The following is a 20429-nucleotide window of genomic DNA, read 5'->3' as shown; positions in this document are numbered from 1 at the left end:
CCATCAAACGCAGCCACTGTGCCCATCAAATGCAGCCACTGTGCCCACTGACAGCCACCCCCCCCCCCCACACACACTTGCAGAGTTTGCGGCTCTCGCTACATCCTCCCGCGAGCATGGATTGCGGCTATGACACCCAAGGGGGGTGCCAGAGCCGCGATCTGCGCGCGGGGGGGGTGCAGCTGACTCAGCCGAGGGGACATACTTCTCAGAGCGGTGGCAACCTCCGCTTCAGCACGAGTCTCCTTGCTTCCCTTCTTAAGTGCAAGGCATCCAATAGGGTAACCTGGTGCTTTGGCCAAACAGAAAGCAGGTCTGACGTCCTGCCTCCTGATTGGTTGGGAGGAAGGTTAGTGTGAAAATAGCGAAAATTAATTTGCTATTGTCACACAATTGGATGGGATCAGGGCACACTCTCTGCGTCCTGAGCCCATCCTATTTTGTAGTCTATTAGAGCCTCTGTCTCTAATCAGGTTCTTCAAAATATACCACCCCCACCATAGGAATCCATGCGTCTGGCGTCCTGAATGGGGCATGGATGGGGGGAGGGGTGGCGGCCGTGTGCCCACAGTGCATGGGCCGTCACTGCTGTTGACTTATAATATAAGGACACTTACCTGCCCAGGGATCGTGCAATGTCGGTACCCCAAGCCAATCCATCCATCAGCTCCTGGTGAAGGCACCAGCATCTTCACCAAGGGAAACAGGAAGTGAAGCCTTTGCAGCTTCACAGCCTGTTTCCTACTGCGCATGCGTGAGTCACGCTGCACTTTCGGACTTGTCCCGTTATCTTCTGGGACCTGTGTGCCTCCCAGAAGGCAGCGGAAGGGAAGGAGGAGGGGCCGAAAATTTCGTACATCGCCACACAATAATTGCGGAAATCTTACCCAGAAGTGGGAGTTTTGCCAGGTATCCGCTGCCCCCTGAAAGGTGCCAAATGTGGCAGCAGGGGGGGGGGGGGGGGGGGGGTAGCCAACAAGCGGAGTTTCCCCTTTTGGATGGAGCTTCGCTTTAATGAATAAAGACAGACCATAGATCATTATGACTGGACATATGTTATACAAGAGGAGTTGGACGTATTCATACAGATGAAGCAGATAGTAGCCATCTGGCATTAAGTCCCGTTCACACCGGTGTGACTTGTCATGAGATTTAACTAGTCCAAATCCCTTGACAATCACACCCTATTGTCAGAAATGGAACAGTTCAAATCAATGTGACGCTGCACCGATTTGGGAAAAAAAAAAAAAAGGATCCTGCACTATTTTTTGCAATTTCAGATGCAACTTGCATAGACCTCTGTGCATGAAGTCGCACAGATTGACAGCCAAGTCGCACCCAAAGTCACACTGATCTGCAGCTTTAAAATCATGCGACTTCAAATGAGGTCGCACAAATTTAAAAGTTGGATTTGATGTGAACGGGGGCTAAAGGTCAAAGATAGCATCAGCCAATATTCTCAATGTGCAGTTCGTTTTGTTTCCGAATTAATATTCAGATACATTTTTTGTTATTCGGAGATATCCAAATACCCTAATTTGAATTACAATATAAACAAATTTTACCGAACGCTCCGAATAACGTAACAAAATGCTTCAACATTTGGAAATTTGGACTGAAATTCGAATCTAATTTTACATTGAACTCCCATCAAATTCTCACAACACATATTGCTGAGATCAGCGGCTGTCGGGGTTATTTACTAAAGGCAAATCCACTTTTCACTACAAGTACACTTTCAAGTGCATTAGCTTTAGATCTAAGGGGAAGATCTGAAATGAGAGGAAACTCTGCTGATTTTATCATCCAATCATGTGAAGCTAAAATGCTGTTTTTTTATTTTCCTTGCATGTCCCCCTCAGATCTACAGCAACTGCACTGCTGGGAGCGGCAGCAGAGGAAGAAGAACACCGGACAAAGAAGACAGAAGAAAGAGGAAGAGCGGAAGAAGAAGAAGCAGCAGGAGGATGAGAAGCCCGGGGGAGGAAGATGCAGAACATGGAGGAAGACCGGAGGAAGAAGCGGAGAAGAAGACAATTTTAATAAAAGACTTGTCAAAAACTGTCTACTGTATTTTTTAACACTACATTAAGTTTTTGGTGAATGGGTAGGGGTACATCTATACCCCATACTCATTCACATAGGGGGGGAGCCCGTGATCTGGGGGCCTCCTTGTTAAAGGGGACTTACAGATTTCCGATATGCCCCCCGCCCGCAGACCCCAACAACCACTGGCAAGGTTTGTTGGGAAGAGGCCCTTGTCGCAATCAACATGGAAGCAAGAGCCCCGTGGGGCCCCCTTTGCCCCAAAGCACCCATCCCCTCATGTTGAGGGCATGCAGCCTAGTATGGTTGAGGGGCGGGGGGCACTCGCTCGTCCCCTCCCTTTCCTGACCTGCCGGGCTGCATGCTCGGATAAGGGTCTGGTATGGATTTTGGGGGGGACCCCCGCGACATTTTTAAAAAAAATTTAGCGTGAGGGAGTCCCGTCTGAATCCACTAGACCCAAGGGCCTGGTATGGACCTGGGGGTGGGGCCTCACACTGTTTTTTTCACAATTTTTTTTTTAACCGGCAATTCTTTTTTTTAACTTTCAGCGGGAAGCCGCTGACAGCTGATGACTCATTGGCTGTTAGGGATGCGGCGGCCCCCTCCTTGGCAACCATCTACATACAGTATAAAAAAACCCGCAAATCATGGTAAAAATGCGTGTCCAAAAAGGTGGCAAGCACCGCAGAAGGCACTGCAGAAACACTCAAAAGCAACATGCGTAGATGTGAATCGAGCCTAAAGGAGAATTAACCAAAAAAAGGTTAATTAAATCTACAAGTATTTTTTTTTTACCACTACTATTCCTTTTATATTGGCTTTTAAAATGTACAAATGCAGCAATTTAGAAATTGGGTGAAAGTTTTATCACTGTGAAACACTTTTTGAAAAATAAAAAAGTGCATTTTGTATACAATTATATGGATCAGGGACAAATGAGGAAAGTGGGACAGAGGCACATTGCTCCAAATCAGGGACAGTCCCTCAAAGTCAGGGACAGATGGGAGCTATGCACCTTTATAATTACGAGAAGGAATAAGATTTTCCATGGACTAAAGATTTTGGATTTATGAGAACCAAAAGGCCATCGAGGGTGGTTAGGATTGTTTCCATTTCAGTGGAATACACGTCCTCCTTGCATTGAACAGTCTATGGCTCTAGCCATGTGGACTGCCCCGATGCCAACCTGTATTTATTTTTGGCCAGATTACAAGCATTCACCCCGTGTGGTTTATTGGCCCAAAGAGAGTTACGAAACTCTGTCCAAAGAACCCAGATAGCAAGGATAACTAAGTTAGGAAAGCCTCAGCAGAGTCAAGCTAGGGACCCAGCGGAACAGAATGGCTGACGCTTGCAGAGGATTCAGCAGGTTAGCTGAAGAGCAAAGTCAGGGACCCAGTGGGACAGTGTTGGTGACACTTGGAAGCCACAGTGGGATAGTTGTAAAGGAGCTCAAGGGATCCAGTAGCGGCTGGGATTTGAAGAGTCTAGTGAGAGACTGGGAGCTCAGTGAGAGGATCCAGAACAGGATACTGTGAGTTGCGATTCGTACTGAAGTTGAAGTTACCAGATCAGTTGCTATAGGAGACAGCGGTCTACAGATAGAGTTTGCTGCAATTCAGCTTAAAGTGGTTGTAAACCCTTACAAACCACTTTGACCTACAGGTAAGCCTAGATTAAGGCTTACCTGTAGGTCCAAGCAATATCTCCTAAACCTATATGGTTTAGGAGATATTTTCCCGAAAACGGGCACCGCTGTCTACGGCGCATGCGCCGTAGACAGCGGCGCGCAGGCGCACTGAGCGCAGCATTTCCAAGAATGGAGCTGCCGCGTGTGTCGACTCCCATGCGCATGCGCGGGAGTGACGTCATCGCGGCTTCGCTGAATGACAGCGGCGGAGCTGCGAGACACCACCAGCAAGATGGATGCGGCGGACTACAGGGGACAGCGGCGACTTTGCTGGCTCCTGTGTCAGGTAAGTGACACATAATGGGCTACTATGCGATGCATAGTAGTCCATTATGCTTTGCCTTTGCAGAGAATGAAAGAGGAAGTAAACCCATCAGGGTTTACTTCCTCTTTAAAGGTCCTTGAACTGTATAGCTGTTCTTCTATTCCTATTTTTGTCTCGGAGTCTGCCAAGTATTTTCCATCTGCCTAAGGGTGTTCAGGCCCCTAACCCTCTCTCCCCAGTTCTGTTAACAGAAAATAAATCTCTTTTTGAATTCTCAAAGTGTCTGGGGGCCCAACTAATGCTGCGTACAGATGAGCGGAATGTCCAACAGAAAAAGTCAGACAGAATCTTTTCATTGTATATTCCAATTGTGTGTATGCCTCATCTGACTTTTTTTTTGAAAATTCTGACGGACCTAGAAATAACATGTTTAAAATATTTCTGACAGAACCAATTCCTATCAGGAAAAACGCTCGCCTGTATGCTGTTCCGACGGACCAAAAACGACGCATGCTCTGAAGCAAGTACGAGACGGAGGCTATTGGCTATTGAACTTCCTTTTTCTAGACCCATCGTACGTGCTGTACGTCCCTGCATTCTTGACGATCGGACTTTGGTATGATCATGTGTACGCAAGACAGTTTCAGCGGAACTCCATCGGAAAAATCTTCAGAGTTTATTCCGACGGGAAAACCAGTCGTGTGTACGCGGCATTAGAGTCTGCAAAAGACTTCAGACTGGGGCGGAGGTTCACCTTTTAGCAGGACAACGACCCTAAACATACGACCAGAGCTACAATGGAATGGTTCAGAGCAAATCATATTTATGTGTAAAGGCCCGTACACACGGTCAGACTTTTTGACAACAAACATGCAAATTAGCTGTTTTGGAGCAACATCCGACTGTGTGTACGCTCCATCGGACAAACTTTTTCGGTTTTCATCGGACTTTTGTTGGCTGTGCGAACGGACAAACTTTCTGGCAACAAAAGTCCGATGGAGCAAAGTCCGACCGTGTGTATGCAAAAGCATCGGACTTTTGTACAAGGTACAAACGCGCATGCTCAGAACCAATGCAAACGATCGGACTACAATACAGAAGTTGACCAAAGGTGGCGCTGGAGTCATTGAACGTCCCTCTTTTGAAGTGGCGTCAGTACGTTGTGACGTCACTACGTTCGTGTTTGTTGTCAAAAAGTCCGACCGTGTGTATGCAATACAAACTTGTGGACCACGCCCTTTGTACAAAAGTCCACGGGAAAGTTTGTACAAAGTCCGATCGTGTGTATGGGGCTTTAGAATGGCCCAGTCAAAGTCCAGACCTAAATCCAATTGAGAATATGTGGCAAAAATGTGACTCTTTAGATGTGCAAAGCTGGTAGAGACATCCCCAAAAACACTTGTAGCTGTAATTACAGAGAAAGGTGGTTCTACAAAGTATTGACTCAGGGGGCTGAATACAAATGCAGGCCACACTTTTTAAATATTTATATGTAAATTTTTTTGAAAACCATTTATTATTTTCCTTCCATTTCTCAATTATGTGCCACTTTTTGTTGATCTATCATGTAAAATCCCAATAAAATACATTTAAGTTTTTGGTTGTAACATGGCAAAATGTGGAAAATTTCAAGGGGTATGAATACTTTTTCAAGGCACTGTAAATAGGAGTTTTGCATTGCATTGACATACTCCTGTTTCCATAGTAACACTAATGCCGTGTACACACAATCGGACTTTCCGATGGGAAATGTTGGATGGGAGCTTGTTGGCTGAAAGTCTGACCGTGTATATCGGCCGACTTTCCACCAAAAAATGTTGGCTAGCAGGTTCTCAAATTTTCCGCCAACAGAACTTTGTTGTCGGATTTTCCGATCGGGTGTACACAAGTCTGTCGCACAAAAGTTCACGCATGCTCAGTGTTATGTCCCTTTGACACAGGGTCTCTCAGGGTATTGCTAGCAATGCTGCCAGTGTCTGCTCAGCAAGTTACACACAGGCTGGATGCACTTCTTAACCAGGGAAGGGTTTATTACTCGCTCAGAAAGTGATGTACATTCTTACATGGAGGAGTCATATACAACAGATCTCCCTCTAAGTATCATGCTGCTGCTTCCAGTCCCACATATACTGTGCATGACTTCCTGGTACAGCCCCTCCCCCAGCATGCATCAGGAGAAAGGGGTTAAGAGTCACAGTGATTCTGCATAAACATTACACGGAATCAAGTAGGAGCCGGAAAACTAGCGTTCAAAATGGAGATATCACATGACTATTGAACTTCCTTTTTATCGGCTCGCTGTACGTCACTATGTTCATAATTGTTGGCCAACATTTGTGTGACCGTGTGTATGCAAGACAAGTTGGAGCCAACAACCTTCGAACAAAAATCCACGGTTTTGTTGTCGGAATGTCCAATCGTGTGTACACGGCATAATAGTTGTATCAGTTATTCATCATCACCCATATATTTACAGCAGGTGGACTGGTCCTTTAAGATCTGCAATAGGTGGCCACTTACATAGTTCAGGAACAAAATTCGGAAACTGTAAAACTGGAGTTAGCAATGTTTTCCTATTGTACAGCAACATTTTGTACATAAATATTCATTATAACCAATATTTTATTTTCAGTAGGAAGCTCGACGTGAAGGTGAGAAGAGGTTTTTATAAGCACTTTCAAGGCTGTTTTGCTGATGTTTAGGATCTGTGAATAATGTAATTGTTGCAAAGTTGTATTTTATGGAGGGCAGTAAACATTGTCTGTTTCTGCTATGCCGGACTGCTCATCCTTTCTAAAATCCATTTGTAATGACTTTTCTTATTCTTTTTTTTTTGTTGTTAACCACTTCCCACCCGCCTCGTGTCACCCGGACACGGCACATCTCAGATCGGCAGGAGGGCTCTGTGATTGGCCCTCCTGATCACATGACGGCCGTGTCCAATCACGGCCGTCATGTGATGTAAACAAACAGCCGGTTGCTAGGCAATCGGCTCTCCTCTCCTCACACGGAAGTCACCGCTGAGGAGAGGAGAGCAGAACGCTGCAGCCGGCTGATGATCAGTGAGTATGGGCTGCTTTTTACAGCTTTTTACTCACTGATCATCAGTGTAGTGTAAACACACAACACACCACACAGTATAAACACAGTCCCCACATATGTCCCCAAAACACTCATGTCCCCAAAACATACATGTCTCCAAATAATAAAATCACATGTCCCTAATAATAAAAACATGTCCCCCACATATGTCCCACTAAAATCACATGTCCCAATGATTATCTGCACACATATGTACGTGATCACCTGCACACATATGTACATGATCATTTGCGTACATATGTCCGTGATCACACAAACCAATTATTATACACTTAACGGAATTTTTTTTACCAAAAACATGTAGCAGAATACATTTTGGCTTAAATTTATGACAAAATTTGATTTTATTGGATTTCTTTTCAAATAGAAAAAAGAAAATATTGTTTTTTTTCCAAATTTCCGCTATTTTTGCGCTTATATCGCAAAAAAAAAAAAACGGAGTCGTGAATAAATAACACCAAAATAAAGCTCTATTTGTGCGAACAAAATGATAACAATTTCATTTGGGTACAGTGTAGCATGACCGCGCAATTGTCACTGAAAGCGCTAGAGCGCTGAAAGCTGAAAATTGGGCTGGGAAGGAAGGGGGTGAAAGTGCCCTGTATTGAAGTGGTTAAAGAAAGCTTTAGTAAGAGAAATACCTTTGCTAAACTCCATCTAGTCGGGCTGTTTCTGGCTTTAACCACTTAAGCCCCGGACCAATTTGCAGCCAAAGGACCAGGCCCCTTTTTGCGATTCGGCACTGCGTCGCTTTAACTGACAATTGCGCGTGTTTTGCAAACAAAATTGGCATCCTTCAAAATTGGCATCCTTATTTTCCCACAAATAGAGCTTTCTTTTGGTGGTATTTGATCATCTCTACGGTTTTTATTTTTTGCTCTATAAACAAAAATAGAGCGATAATTTTGAAAAAAATTCATTTTTTTTACTTTTTGCTATATTAAATATCACCAAAAAATATATAGAAAAACATTTTTTTTTCTCAGTTTAGGCCGATACGTATTCTTCTACATATTTTTGGTAAAAAATTTGCAATTAGCGATTATTCATTGGTTTGTGCAAAAGTTATAGCGTTTACAAAATAGGGGATAGTTTTATAGCATTTTTATTAATTTTGACACATTTTTGGGACCATTGTCATTTATACAGCAATCAGTGCTATTTAAATGCACTAATTCCTGTGTAAATGACACTGGCAGTGAAGGAGTTATCCACTAGGGGGCGGGGAGGGGTTAAGTGTGTGTGTGTGTTTTTTTTTTTAACTGTAGGGGGGTGTTGCTTGGCGTCTGACGTCACTGATTGTCTTTCTCTATAACAGGGCTCAGTAGGAAGCATGGGAAGAGGTTTGTTTACACAGACCTCTCCTCGTTCTTCAGCTCTGTGACCCAATCGCGGGACACCAGAGGCGATCGGGTCCGCTGGTCCCGCGGCCACAGTCGCGGAGCTCAGAACCGGGTCGGGAGCGCGCCGCCGTCGCCACACTCCCGACCCATGGCTGGGCACTTAACGTACAGGTACGTGCCTGTGCCCAGCCGTTCTGCCGACATATATGTGCAGGAGGCGGTCCTTAAGCAGTTAAAGTAGAAGTGAAGGCAAAACATTGTCTTCATTTTAGATAAAGTAATGGAGGGCTTATACCTCCTGTCATTTTTTTTTTGTTTGCCATCTGTGTCCCATTGGGGGGATTTCCTTTCACTTCCTGTCACATAGGCTCAATAGGAATTGAAGGAATGCCTGGTTGTCACCAGAACTAGTGTCCCCAATTAGGATTTCCGGTCTAGTTCCAGTTCTGGGTGCAACCCAAAAACTTGGAATTTTCTTTTACTTTCACACTCAATGATAACGATCATTTAAGACAAATAAAGTATATGGAACTTGAGTACCCCTGGGACTAAGTGACCTTTAAGGGCAAACTTTTGAAGACACAATATTGTCAAAACATAGAAAATGTATTATTTCATAAAACAGTGTACCGGTCAAAGATAACAACCATACACAAAGTGATACATAATATCCATATATAGTATATGAGAAAAAAGCACTTCTCCTATAGCCCGACGCGTTTCCCGGAGATTCAAGACATATCCCTTCAGGCACATGAAGGAGATGATAGTTGGAGGTGCTCAATAATACATTCCTGGAGTCAATTATTTGTAAAAAAGATTGTTAGGATGGCGCTGAGCAAAAATGGGGGCACATGTCCAGAATGAAGCTAATCACCAAGTAAAAAGTAAATCCTTAAGGCTCGACAGATCCCTCACAAGATCCCCAAAAGTTAGGTCCCAGCAGCAGACTCGTGCAAATCAACATGTGGCTGGAAATATGGGACTATCCATCCTTGATTGTACTAATTTTCCATATGCAATATATTTGGGATGGTGGCAACAACAAATGGAGTTTTCTCTTCATAATGGTTCTTTTTAGATAAGATTCATAAGACAACTAAAAGAGGGTGAATCTCCCTAACTCTGAGGCATGGGCAGCAATAAAAACCTGACAGGGGTTCTAATTCTCTCCCCCCTATCCAAAACTATAAAAAAAAGATTTTGCCTTTAATTATACCATCCAATAAAAAAAAAAAAAACACCATTTAAGATTCAATGCAATCTTCGGTAGATAGAATGTTAGGTTTTTTGTTTTTTTTAGGAGGAGGTTGCCCTCTGTGTCCCATTGGGGGGATTTCCATTAACCACTTAAGAACCCTTAATGACCAGGCTATTTTTTGTGCTACGGCACTGCGTTGCTTTAACTGACAATTGCGCGGTTGTGCGACGCTGTACCCAAAATTGATGTCCTTTTTTTCCCCACAAATAGAGCTCTCTTTTTGTGATATTTGATCACCTCTGCGGTTTTAATTTCTTGCCCTATAAACAAAAAAGAATGTAAATTTTGGGAAAAAAAACAATATTTTTTACTTTTTTCTATAATAAATAAAAAAAAATCTTCATCAGTTTAGATCAATATGTATTCTTCTACATATTTTTGGTTAAAAAAATAAAAAAATATCGCAATAAGCGTATATTGATTGATTTGTGCAAAAGTTATAGCATGTACAAAAAAGGGATAGATTTATGGCATTTTTATTTATTTATTTCATTTTACTAGTAATGGCGGTGATCGGCGATTTTTAGCAGGACTGCGATATTGCAGTGGACAGATCAGACACTTTTGACCCTTTTTTGGGACCAATGACATTAATACGATGCGGTCAGAGCTAAAAATAGCCACTGATTACTGTATAAATGTCACTGGCAGGGAAGGGGTCAACACCAGGGGGCGATCAAGGGGTTAAATGTGTTACCTGGGGGGTGTTTCTAACTGTGGAGGGAGTGTACTGACTGGAGAAGGAGAGAGATCGCTGTTCCTAATCACTAGGAACAGACGATCACTCTACTCCCCTGACAGAACTAAACAAATTTATGTAAATAATGAATCGAAACAAAACTATTTTTTGGTTCTGCACATGTCTAATATCTGATGCCAAAATACATGTCTGCATTTTGGCACACTGCCCTAGATGGCGCCACCACACAGCAGCACAATACCACGTGTTACGGTGCATTGACATGAATGGAGTGTCACTATGTGAAATAGCGAATCCAGTTCCGTGCTCATCTTGCTCCACCACTGCTTAGGCCCCTTTCACACTGGGGTGGTGCGGGCATCGGCGGTAAAGCGCCGCTATTTTTAGCGGCGCTTTACCATCGTTTTAGCGGCCGCTAGCGGGGTGGTTTTAACCCCCACTAGCGGCCGAAAAAAGGGTTAAAACTGCCCGCTTCAGTGGCGCTTTGCCGGCAGTATATGCAGTCCCACTAAAAATCACTGATCGCCGCCATTACTAGTAAAAACAATAAAAAAAAAGTCCAAAAATCTATCCTATATTTTTTAGATGTGATAACTTTTAACCAATCAATATACACTCATTGGGTTTTTTTTTTTACCAAAAATACGTAGCAGAATACATACTGGCCTAAACTGATGAAGAAATTAAATTTTTTACATTTTTTTTATTGGATGTGTTTTTAAAGCAGAAAGTTAAAAATATTATTTTTGTTTTTTTTTAAATTGTCTTTTTTTTTTGTTTATAGTGCAAAAAAAAACCCTGCAGAGGTGATCAAATACCACCAAAAGAAAGCTCTATGAGTGGGGGGGGATAAAAGAACATAATTTTTATTTGTGTACAATGTCGCACGACCGCGCAATTATCAGTTAAAGCGACGCAGTGCCGTATCGGAAAAAAAATGGCATGGTCACAAAGGTGGTAAAACCTTTCAGAGCTAAAGTGGTTAAATCAGACAACGGCAACAGCAGTAGATATCGGCGGGTGACATCATGGTTCTATGTAATTTCACATAACACCAAGGGACCGAAATGGGGACCTTGCCCCCCCCCCCCCCCACAGATAATCTTGCCTAGGAGAGAATGCCATGACATGCCACATATCCCAGGAGGGAGGCTGCAGCAATAGGGGCACAGAACGGCCAAGCAGAGCTGGCACGCATCATTGTGGGTCGGCTGCCTGGACCCAGAAGAAGTAGCTGGCCAAGGAGAACCATAATGGTGGGAGACCCGGCTGTGACACCTGAGCAGCAGGACAAGGCAGGACAACACTGGATCCACTGGGCAGCTAAATATGTGGGGGGGGGTAAAGTTTAATAGTCTGCCATGGGAATGCATCACCGTTCGCACCTAAATGGTTATATATTAGCCAAAAAAAATTCCCTGTTACAACTGTCTTTCAAATATGGAATATCCAACAGGTGTTACAGCTCAAAAAAAAAAATTGCTGAATTTATTTATATAACAGACTTGGGCATTGGAGCAGCTGGAAGTACCTGTAGGCCGGGTTAGAAAATGAACTTCAGTGAGCATTTGGAAAATAAAGTTCTTTTAACTTTTTAATTGAAGGGTGACCTCTTGTGGTAGTTTTTATGAACTGCAGTTTGATGCATATAATGTCACAGAACAATAAAGCCTTCTTAAAGCGGGGTTTCAACCTAAAGTGGAACTTCCGCTCATCTGAACCCCCCCCCCCGGTGTCATAGTTGGCATCTTTCAGGGGGGAGGGGGGTGCAGATACCTGTCTAAGACAGGTATTTACACCCACTTCCAGGCATAGACTCCCACGGATCCCAGAGACAGCGCGGAGCATTCCTATTGCACTGAGCGACTCGCGCATGCGCAGTAGGGAGCCGGGAAGTGAAGCCACAACGCTTCACCTCCTGATTCCCTCACCTAGTATGGCAGAGGCAGCAGCGGAGCGAGCAATCGGCAGAGGCTGCCGACATCGCTGGATCCTGGGGCAGGTGAGTGTCCATTTATTAAAAGTCAGCAGCTGCAGTATTTGTAGCTGCTGGCTTTTATTTATTTTTTATTTTTTATTTTTTTTACAGTGAAATCCCTCTTTAAAGTGGTAGTAAACCACGGCAGTTATAAAAAAAATAAAAAACACCTGTAAGGCAATTGCATAATGTGCTAGTATGCATCACACATTAGCACAATATGAAATACTTACCTTAGAATAAAGCCTCTAGCGGCGCGTTGTCACCGCTGGGAGGGCTGCCATCTTCTCCTGGTCTTTCTTCCGTGTTCGCCGGCTCCAAGTGTGTGAATGGCTGAAGCCTCGTTGACGCCCTCAGTTCTGGCATGAAGCTCTGAATATCCAGCACAGTATATTGGCTGCATCCAGGTAAAAATTTCATAAATGATGCATGTTTAGAAGATACAGTATTTATAGGCGTATAACACGTACCTTCATTTTAAGACAGAAGTTTCAGGGAAAAAAAAAAATTTAAATAAAGAACTTTGAAGCAAAATAAGGGTCAGTGCCCATCAATGCAGCCTTATCAGTGCCCACCTGCAGGCTCACCATTGCCCATCAATGCAGCCTAAACCATTCCCATCTGCAGCCTCACATCAGATTACATAGAGCGAGGATCTCCTGTTTACTTGGCAGCCCATTACCTCCCATCCCCTCTGTAGCACTAACCCCTGAAGGAGCTGCTGGTTTTATTTGGGCTTACCGTTACCTCACCTGCTCGCCTCTCCGTCCTCAGGGGTCCCGTCAGAAAGTAGCCCAAAAGATGTTGAATCCGACACTTAGTCCTTTTTTTTATAGTCCTTTTTTTTAACATTTATTCAGGATAAGCACGGAAGTCCTTCAATAGAGGGTCAGAGGATAAAGGGAAAGTTCAGGCACCTAGTAATTGCAGGTTTGAGGTATTGGTGAGATCCAGAGGACAAACAGCTCCACAGACTGGATCCAGCAACCATCGGATAGGCCCCTCTCACTTGACACTTCTATCAAACCCCCCCCCCCCCCAACAAAATCCCCTTTTGAGTACAAATTGTCTTTCCCTCCAAATCCACCCCCAGCACAAATCCTCTAGGCCCCCCATCTCCCATTAACACTTCTTGCACAAATTCTCTTCAACTACCCCTTCCCCCATCCTCAATTACCCCCTACAAGCACAAATCCTCTACCTACCACTCTCCTGTCACTAAGGGCTCCTTTACAAGGGTGGCCAGGGGAAGGGCGGTAAAAGCAGGAGGTTGAGTTTCAGTTTTACTACCCCCTAACTGTCTACCTAAACTACTGCATGCAGCCACTCAGGGTTGTACACATGCTGCAACCATGTAAAAAAAAACACGCCATGTTGCTTTCAGCAGGCGGTTGCGCCAATAAACATGACCCATTCAAGTGAATGGGGCCACACCGCAGCCATCCTGCAGCTGTGTGCAATGCGGAGGGTTAAAGCAAGTGGTGAGCAGGTGACATATCGCTTCTTCACCGCCTGTCATCCACCCTTTGAAAAATGTTCCATTCCAAGTGTGAATGAGCAATAACAAAAAGACCGAGGAGGATGGGGATAACAAAGCGAAGATTATACACCCACCAGCCACTTTATTATTAGGTACACCTTTTCAATGTTTATTTGCTTTTTAACACAAATCGTTAATCAGCCAATCATATGGCAGCAACTCAACGCATTTAGGCACCTAGATGTGGTGAAGAAGACTTTCTGAAGTTCACACCGAGCATCAGAATGGGGAAGAAAGGGGATTTAAATTACTTTGAATGTGGCATTGTTGTTGGTGCCAGATGGGCTGGTCTACGTATTTCACACACAACAATCTCTCGGGTTTACAGAGAATGGCCTGAGAAAGAGAAAATATCCAGTGAGCGGCAGTTGTGTGGAGGAAAATGCCTTGTTGATGTCAGAGGAGAATGGGCAGACTGGTTTAAGATGATAGAAAGTCAAAAGTAGCTCAAATAACCACTTATTACAACCAAGGTATGCGGAATACCGTCTGTGAATGCACAACACATCAAACCTTAAAGCAGATGGGCTACAGCAGCAGAAGACCACACCAGGTGCCACTCCTGTCAGCTAAGAACAGAAAACTGAGACTACGGTTCGCACAGGCTCACTGAGAAGATTGGAAAATATTGCCTGGTCTGATGTGTCGATTTCAGCTGCAACATTCAGTTTAAGTGGTTTTCGCCCGCCCACTGTCAAATGACGGCGGGGCGGTGCAGCTCTTGTTCTGGGATGACATCATATGATGGCATCTTAGAACAGCCGTTCTTGTGTGTCTGACACGGCGCGACCCCGATCTGTGTAAAGAGCCACAGCTCTTTAACCATGTGATCTGCTGTGTCCAATCACAGCTGATCACATGTAAACACTGATATTCCAGTAATCAGCTCTCCTCGCCTCACACTGACAGAGTGTGCGGCGAGGAGAGCTGATCAGCGGCATCTCCTCACAGGGGGACATGTAGGAATGTAATCAGGGCACTGATCATCAGTGCCCCGATTACAATAAAGAAATTCAGTGTCACAATACAGTGCCCACCAATGCCAGCATACAGTGCCCACCAGTGGCAGCTATCAGTGCCCACCACTGCCCACAAGTACCACCAATCAGTGCCCATTAGCCATGCCAGTCAGTGCTGGCAATCAGTGCCGCCTATCAGTGCTGCCCATCAGTGTCGCCCATCAGTGCCACCCATCAATGCCCATCTGTACCACCTATCCGTGCTGCCTATCTGTGCCCACCACTGCCACCTATCAGTGCCGTCTATTAGTGCCACCTAACAGTGCCCATCAGTCCTGCCTATCAGTGTTAATCAGTGCCACCTATCAGTGCCCATAAGTGCGGCATATTAATGCGACCTCATCAATGCCCACCAGTTCAGCCTATCAGTGCCCATCGATGCTGCCTCATCAGCGCACATCAGTGAAGGTTGAAAAATTACTTAGTTACAAAATTTACTGACAGAAAAAAGTAAAAAAACATTTTTTTTTCAAAATATTTAGTCTTTTTTTTTTCTGGAAAAAATAAAAAGCCCAGCAGTGATTAAATACCACCAAAAGAAAGCTCTATTTGTGTGAAGAAAATGATAAAAAATGTGTTTGCGTACAGCGTACCATGACCGCCCAATTATCATTCAAAGTGCGACAGCACTGAAAGCTGAAAAATGGCCTGGGCAGGAAGGGGGTGTAAGTGCCTGGTAGGCAAGTGGTTAAACACCACGGCCTACCTGAGTATTGCTGCTGACCATGTCCCTCCCTTTATGACTACAGTGTCCCCATCTTCTGATGGCTTCTTCCAGCAAGATAATGCACCATGTAACAAAGCTCCAATCATCTCACCACTGGACAATGAGGTCACTGGACTCCAATGGCCTCCACAGTCACCACATCTCATCCAATAGAGCTAGGGTTGCCACCTGTCCAGGATTCACCCGGACCGTTTGGGTTTGGAACCATGCATCCGGGTTTCAGACTGCCTGAAACCCGGACACATTATTCAGACTGGACTATGGCTTCCCAGCAGGGTTGCTGGCTGCAGTTGCCTAAGCTAAGAGTGACTGTTACATTCTTTTACGCTGCCCAAAGCCAGCACTAACAACCCCCCCAAACACACACTCACAGACGGGAGAGGCGAGAGGGCTCGATCTGCACCTCCCCCCCACCCCTACCCCTCTGTGTCTGCCCACACTCCAATCCCCGGTGCTGTACTTCAGAAAAGGAAAGTGGGGGCTGGAAATTTGAAGTCCAGCAGCCTCAGATACATCTGGATGAGAGGTGCTGATTGCCAAGGGGTGAGTGAGCTCACCATCCATCCATGTCTGTGACTGAAGTCTCCCCCCTTCTCTCTCCTGCCTCTGAGAGAGTTCACTAAGGTAAATCAGGGTTCTCAGAGCACCCCTTACATCAGATTTCCCCTTTACACCAGAGGCCACAGTGTTTCCTCTCCATACATCAGAGTTCTCAGCATTCCTCCTTAAATTCGGGGTTCCCAGAGGATCCCTTATGTCAGAGTCTCCAGAGTTCTCCTTTCCATCAGAGTCTGCAGAGTTCAGATGTAAAAGGGGAACTCTGTGGACTCAGATGTAAAGGGGGACTCTTGTTATTAATTTCATATGATTAGAAATGTTATTTAATAGCAAAATATATATATAGTTCATAATATAAAAAAAAATTAAAAATTGCTGAGCGCCGTTAAAGTGTTCGGGTTTGACTTGCAGAAAAGGTGGCAACCCCAAATAGAGCACCTTTGGGTTTCCAACACCTGGGTGAATCTATACCGGTACTAGCAAGGGGTACCTAAAATAGTGGCCGTGGAGTGTATATATAATGTGATAAGGTATATTATATATATATATATATATATATATATATATATATAAAAAATATAACAATGTATAATATGCTTGTATAAAAGAACATCCAATGCAGGCTTTACTTCTGCTTGAAGCTCGCTATAAATACTTAATACAAATGTGACTTTGGTGGCACGTCGCTTTGTTTGATCAACTGTGACACGAGTCTTTATTTTAGATCGTTCGGTGTACACCATGCCGACCTGCTTTGTCACTGCTCAACGTCTTCCTCACCCACACTTACCGTATATCGTTCTATACATAGCATCTTTATAGCAGAAACATGGTGTTACATGTTGCCAACAATCACAATAAAATGTGGAGTATAGAAACAACTACACAGTATATTCCCGTTATATAAGTAGTTTCTATTCGATGGGACACATAACAATCCGAATGATTGCAAAATGATCTTTAAATTATTTTTTTCAGGGTTTTTTTTTTGCTTTATAATATATGTGACATCACTAATCCCACACATTCGTTTTTAAACAGAATATTATTATGAACTTTATATTCTTATGTACAAACATCAAGCATCAGGAGCCCATCATTTCAACGACTAGTTATATTTCTTCAGTAGTTAACCACATCAATACCGGAAACTTTTACCCCCTTCCTTCCCAGACCAATTTTCAGCTTTCAGCGCTCTCGCACTTTCAATGACAATTGCGCGGTCATGCTACGCTGTACCCAAATGAAGTTTTTATCATTTTGTTTGCACAAAGAGAGTTTTCTTTTGGTGGTATTTATTCACGACTCCGTTTTTTTATTTTTTGCGATATAAGCGAAAAAAAGAGAGGAAAAAAAAACAATATTTTCTTCTATTTTAAAAGAAATCCAATAAAATCACATTTTGTCATAAATTTAAGCGAAAATGTATTCTGCTACATGTTTTTCGTAAAATTTTTTTCTATTAAGTGTATAATAATTGGTTTGTGTGATCACGGACAGATGTACGCAAATGATCATGTACAGATGTGTGCAGATGATCATTGGGACATGTGATTTTAGAGGGACATATGTGGGGGACATGTGTTTTTATTATTTGGGGACATTGTGTGGGACATGTGTGCTTTACATTGTGTGGTGACACTAGGTTGGTGATCAGTGAGTAAAAAGCTGTAAAAAAAACAGCTCATATTCACTAATCACCAGGCGGCTGCAGCGATCCGCTCTCCTCTCCTCACCTACAACTTCTGTGTGAGGAGAGGAGAGACGATTACCTAGCAACCGGCTCTGTGTTTACATCACATGACAGCTGTAATTGGACACGGCTTCATGTGATCAGGAGGGCCAATCACAGAGCTCTCCCACCGATCGGAGATGTGCTGTGTTCGGGTGACACAAGCGCATCTAAAGGGATGTTCCTGAACGTCCACTCAGAAGGAGAGAGCGCCCACTCGGCCGTTTATGTACATTGGTCGGGTGAGAAGTAGTTAAAGAGTCTGTTGAGGTGGGAGTAAACTCCTATGGTTGATATTTACCTATAGGCAGTGGCGGCCCGTCCATTAGGGGCGCCCAGGCACCGTTCTCTCTCTCCTCTCCACCCCTATATGCACCCCTATCTACGGCCACCACTGCCGCTCCCTATTCACGTGTCCAGCCCCTTTGGCATACCTCCCAACTGTCCCTGATTTCGAGGGACTGTCACTGATTTGGAGCACTGTCCCTCTGTCCTTCATTCCTCCTCATTTGTCCCTCATTTTGGTCTGATCTATATAGTAGTACATAATGCACTTTTTATCTTTCAAAAAGTGTTCCCCAGGGCTAAACCTTCCATCCAAAATCTAATTTGCTGCATTTGTACATTTTAAAAGCCAATACAGAGGAATAGTAGTGATTAAAAAAATCCTTGTGGATTTAATTAACCTTTTTTTGGTAATTCTCCTTTAAGGGGGTGTGGCAGGGGGCGTGTCCTATGCCTACATACATTTGGTAGTAGGTGTCCCTCATTCCTATCTCAAAGTGTTGGGAGGTATGCCATTTGGGGTCACCGGGCATATAAATTACAGCAGCGGGCATTTTTTAAGCACCTGATTCGAGCCATAGACTCTAATAGGCTTCAAAATAGCATGGACTTGGGTCACAGAGCATGCGATCTGAGCCCATCCAGGTGTGATGCAACAGCGAATGAGTATTTACTGTTGCAACACTGATCCTCCTCCCGGCCAATCAGAAAACAGGTATGAAACACGTTTCCCAATTGGCCAAAAAGTCAGGCGATCCTATGGGACCAGGGCTGGGGCTACCGCTAGGCAAACTAGGCAGTCGCCTATGACACCCTGCTGCCTAGGGTGCCCGGCCACTGGTGTTCCTACTCTCTTCTCTCTGAAGCAAGCAAATAAGTCTCAGCATCAGTAGGCAGCCGCTACTCCATTTGCACATAGTGTCAGAGGCGCAGCAACGACAGAGGACTGTGTCCCGACTCCCGAATGAATGGAAGCAAGCCAATATTCATTGAAGGGCTCTGGTAGGCTGCATTGATGGGCGCTGGAGAGGCTGCATTTGATGGGCACCGGTGAGGCTGCATTGGAGGGGCACCGGTGAGGCTGCATTGGAGGGGCACCGGTGAGGCTCCATTGGAGGGCCGCTGGTGTGGCTGAATTTGATGGGCACTGATGAGGCTACATTGATGGGCACTGGTGAGGCTGCATTTGATGAGTGATGGCAAGGCTGCATTGATGGGTGCTAGTGAGGCTGCACTGATGGGCGCTGGTGAGGCTGCATTTAATTGGCGCTGGTGAGGCTGCATTTGATAGGCACTGGTGGGGCTGCATTTGATAGGCGCTGGTGGGGCTGCATTTGATGGGCGCTGGTGAGGCTGCATTTAATGGCCGCTTCATTAAAAAGGTGGGGTATAGATCGGCAGGGAAAAGGGGGTGGAATCAGTGGTGCAGCCAAGGGGGGGCGGCAAAATGAGGTTTCGCCTAGGGTGTCAAAAATCCTTGCACCAGCCCTGTATGGGACGCCAGGAGGAGCAGAGAGGAGAGGACTGTGTCCCGACTCCCGAATAAATGGAAGCCAGCAAACATTCATTGAAGGGCTCTGGTAGGCTGCATTGATAGGCGCTGGTGAGGTTACATTTGATGGGCACTGGTGAGGCTGCATTTAATGCGCGCTGGTGAGGCTGCATTTAATGGTTGCTGGTGAGGCTGCATTTGAAGGTCGCTGGTGGAGCTGCATTGATGGGCACTTGTGAGACTACATTTAATGGGCACTGGTGAGGCCGCATTTGATGGACGCTAGTGAGGCTGCATTAATGGGCACTGGTGAGGCTGCATTTCAGGGGCACTGATGAGGCTGCATTAAATGGGCGCTGGTGAGGCTGCATTGATGGGCACTAGTGAGATTGGATTGATGGGCACTGGTGAGGCTGCATTGAAGGGCGCTGGTGAGGCTGCATTTGAGGGGCACCGTGAGGCTGCATTTTATGGGCGCTTCATTAAAAAGGTGGGGTATACATCGGCAGGGAAAAGGGGGTGGAGTCAGGGCTGAAGCCATGGGGGGAAGAAGATTCAGAAACGACTAAACGTCTGAACAACAACAAGCCTATAATAAGGCTTACCTAAAGGTACAGTAAATATCTTCTAAACAGTGCACAGTGAATTTACTTGTGAATGGGCCGGCAACGTCACCGGCACATGCGAT

At 44.7% G+C, this 20429-nt stretch overlaps 1 protein-coding gene across 2 annotated transcripts in view; it reads left to right on the top strand.

Annotated features, from left to right (window-relative positions):
• LOC143987090 (uncharacterized) overlaps positions 1-20429 on the top strand; it is a 175249-nt gene that overhangs the window by 90451 nt on the left and 64369 nt on the right. Inside the window, exon 6 of one of the 2 annotated variants that reach the window (XM_077485619.1) lies at positions 1863-5611. The exons of the other annotated variant lie outside the window; for it this stretch is intronic. Coding sequence (XP_077341745.1) covers positions 1863-2081 — 219 coding nt within the window. The 3' untranslated portion in view covers positions 2082-5611. Of the gene's footprint in view, positions 1-1862; positions 5612-20429 lie in introns of those variants that run through there. 2 annotated transcript variants of the gene reach the window in all.

The sequence above is a fragment of the Lithobates pipiens genome, unplaced genomic scaffold (genome assembly GCF_037356315.1).
Source record: "Lithobates pipiens isolate NorthernLeopardFrog02 unplaced genomic scaffold, aLitPip1_a1.2 Scaffold_18, whole genome shotgun sequence".
NCBI classification, from domain to species: domain Eukaryota; kingdom Metazoa; phylum Chordata; class Amphibia; order Anura; family Ranidae; genus Lithobates; species Lithobates pipiens.
Note: the sequence above shows the minus strand (reverse complement) of the source record. Positions and strands in the feature narration are given on the sequence as shown.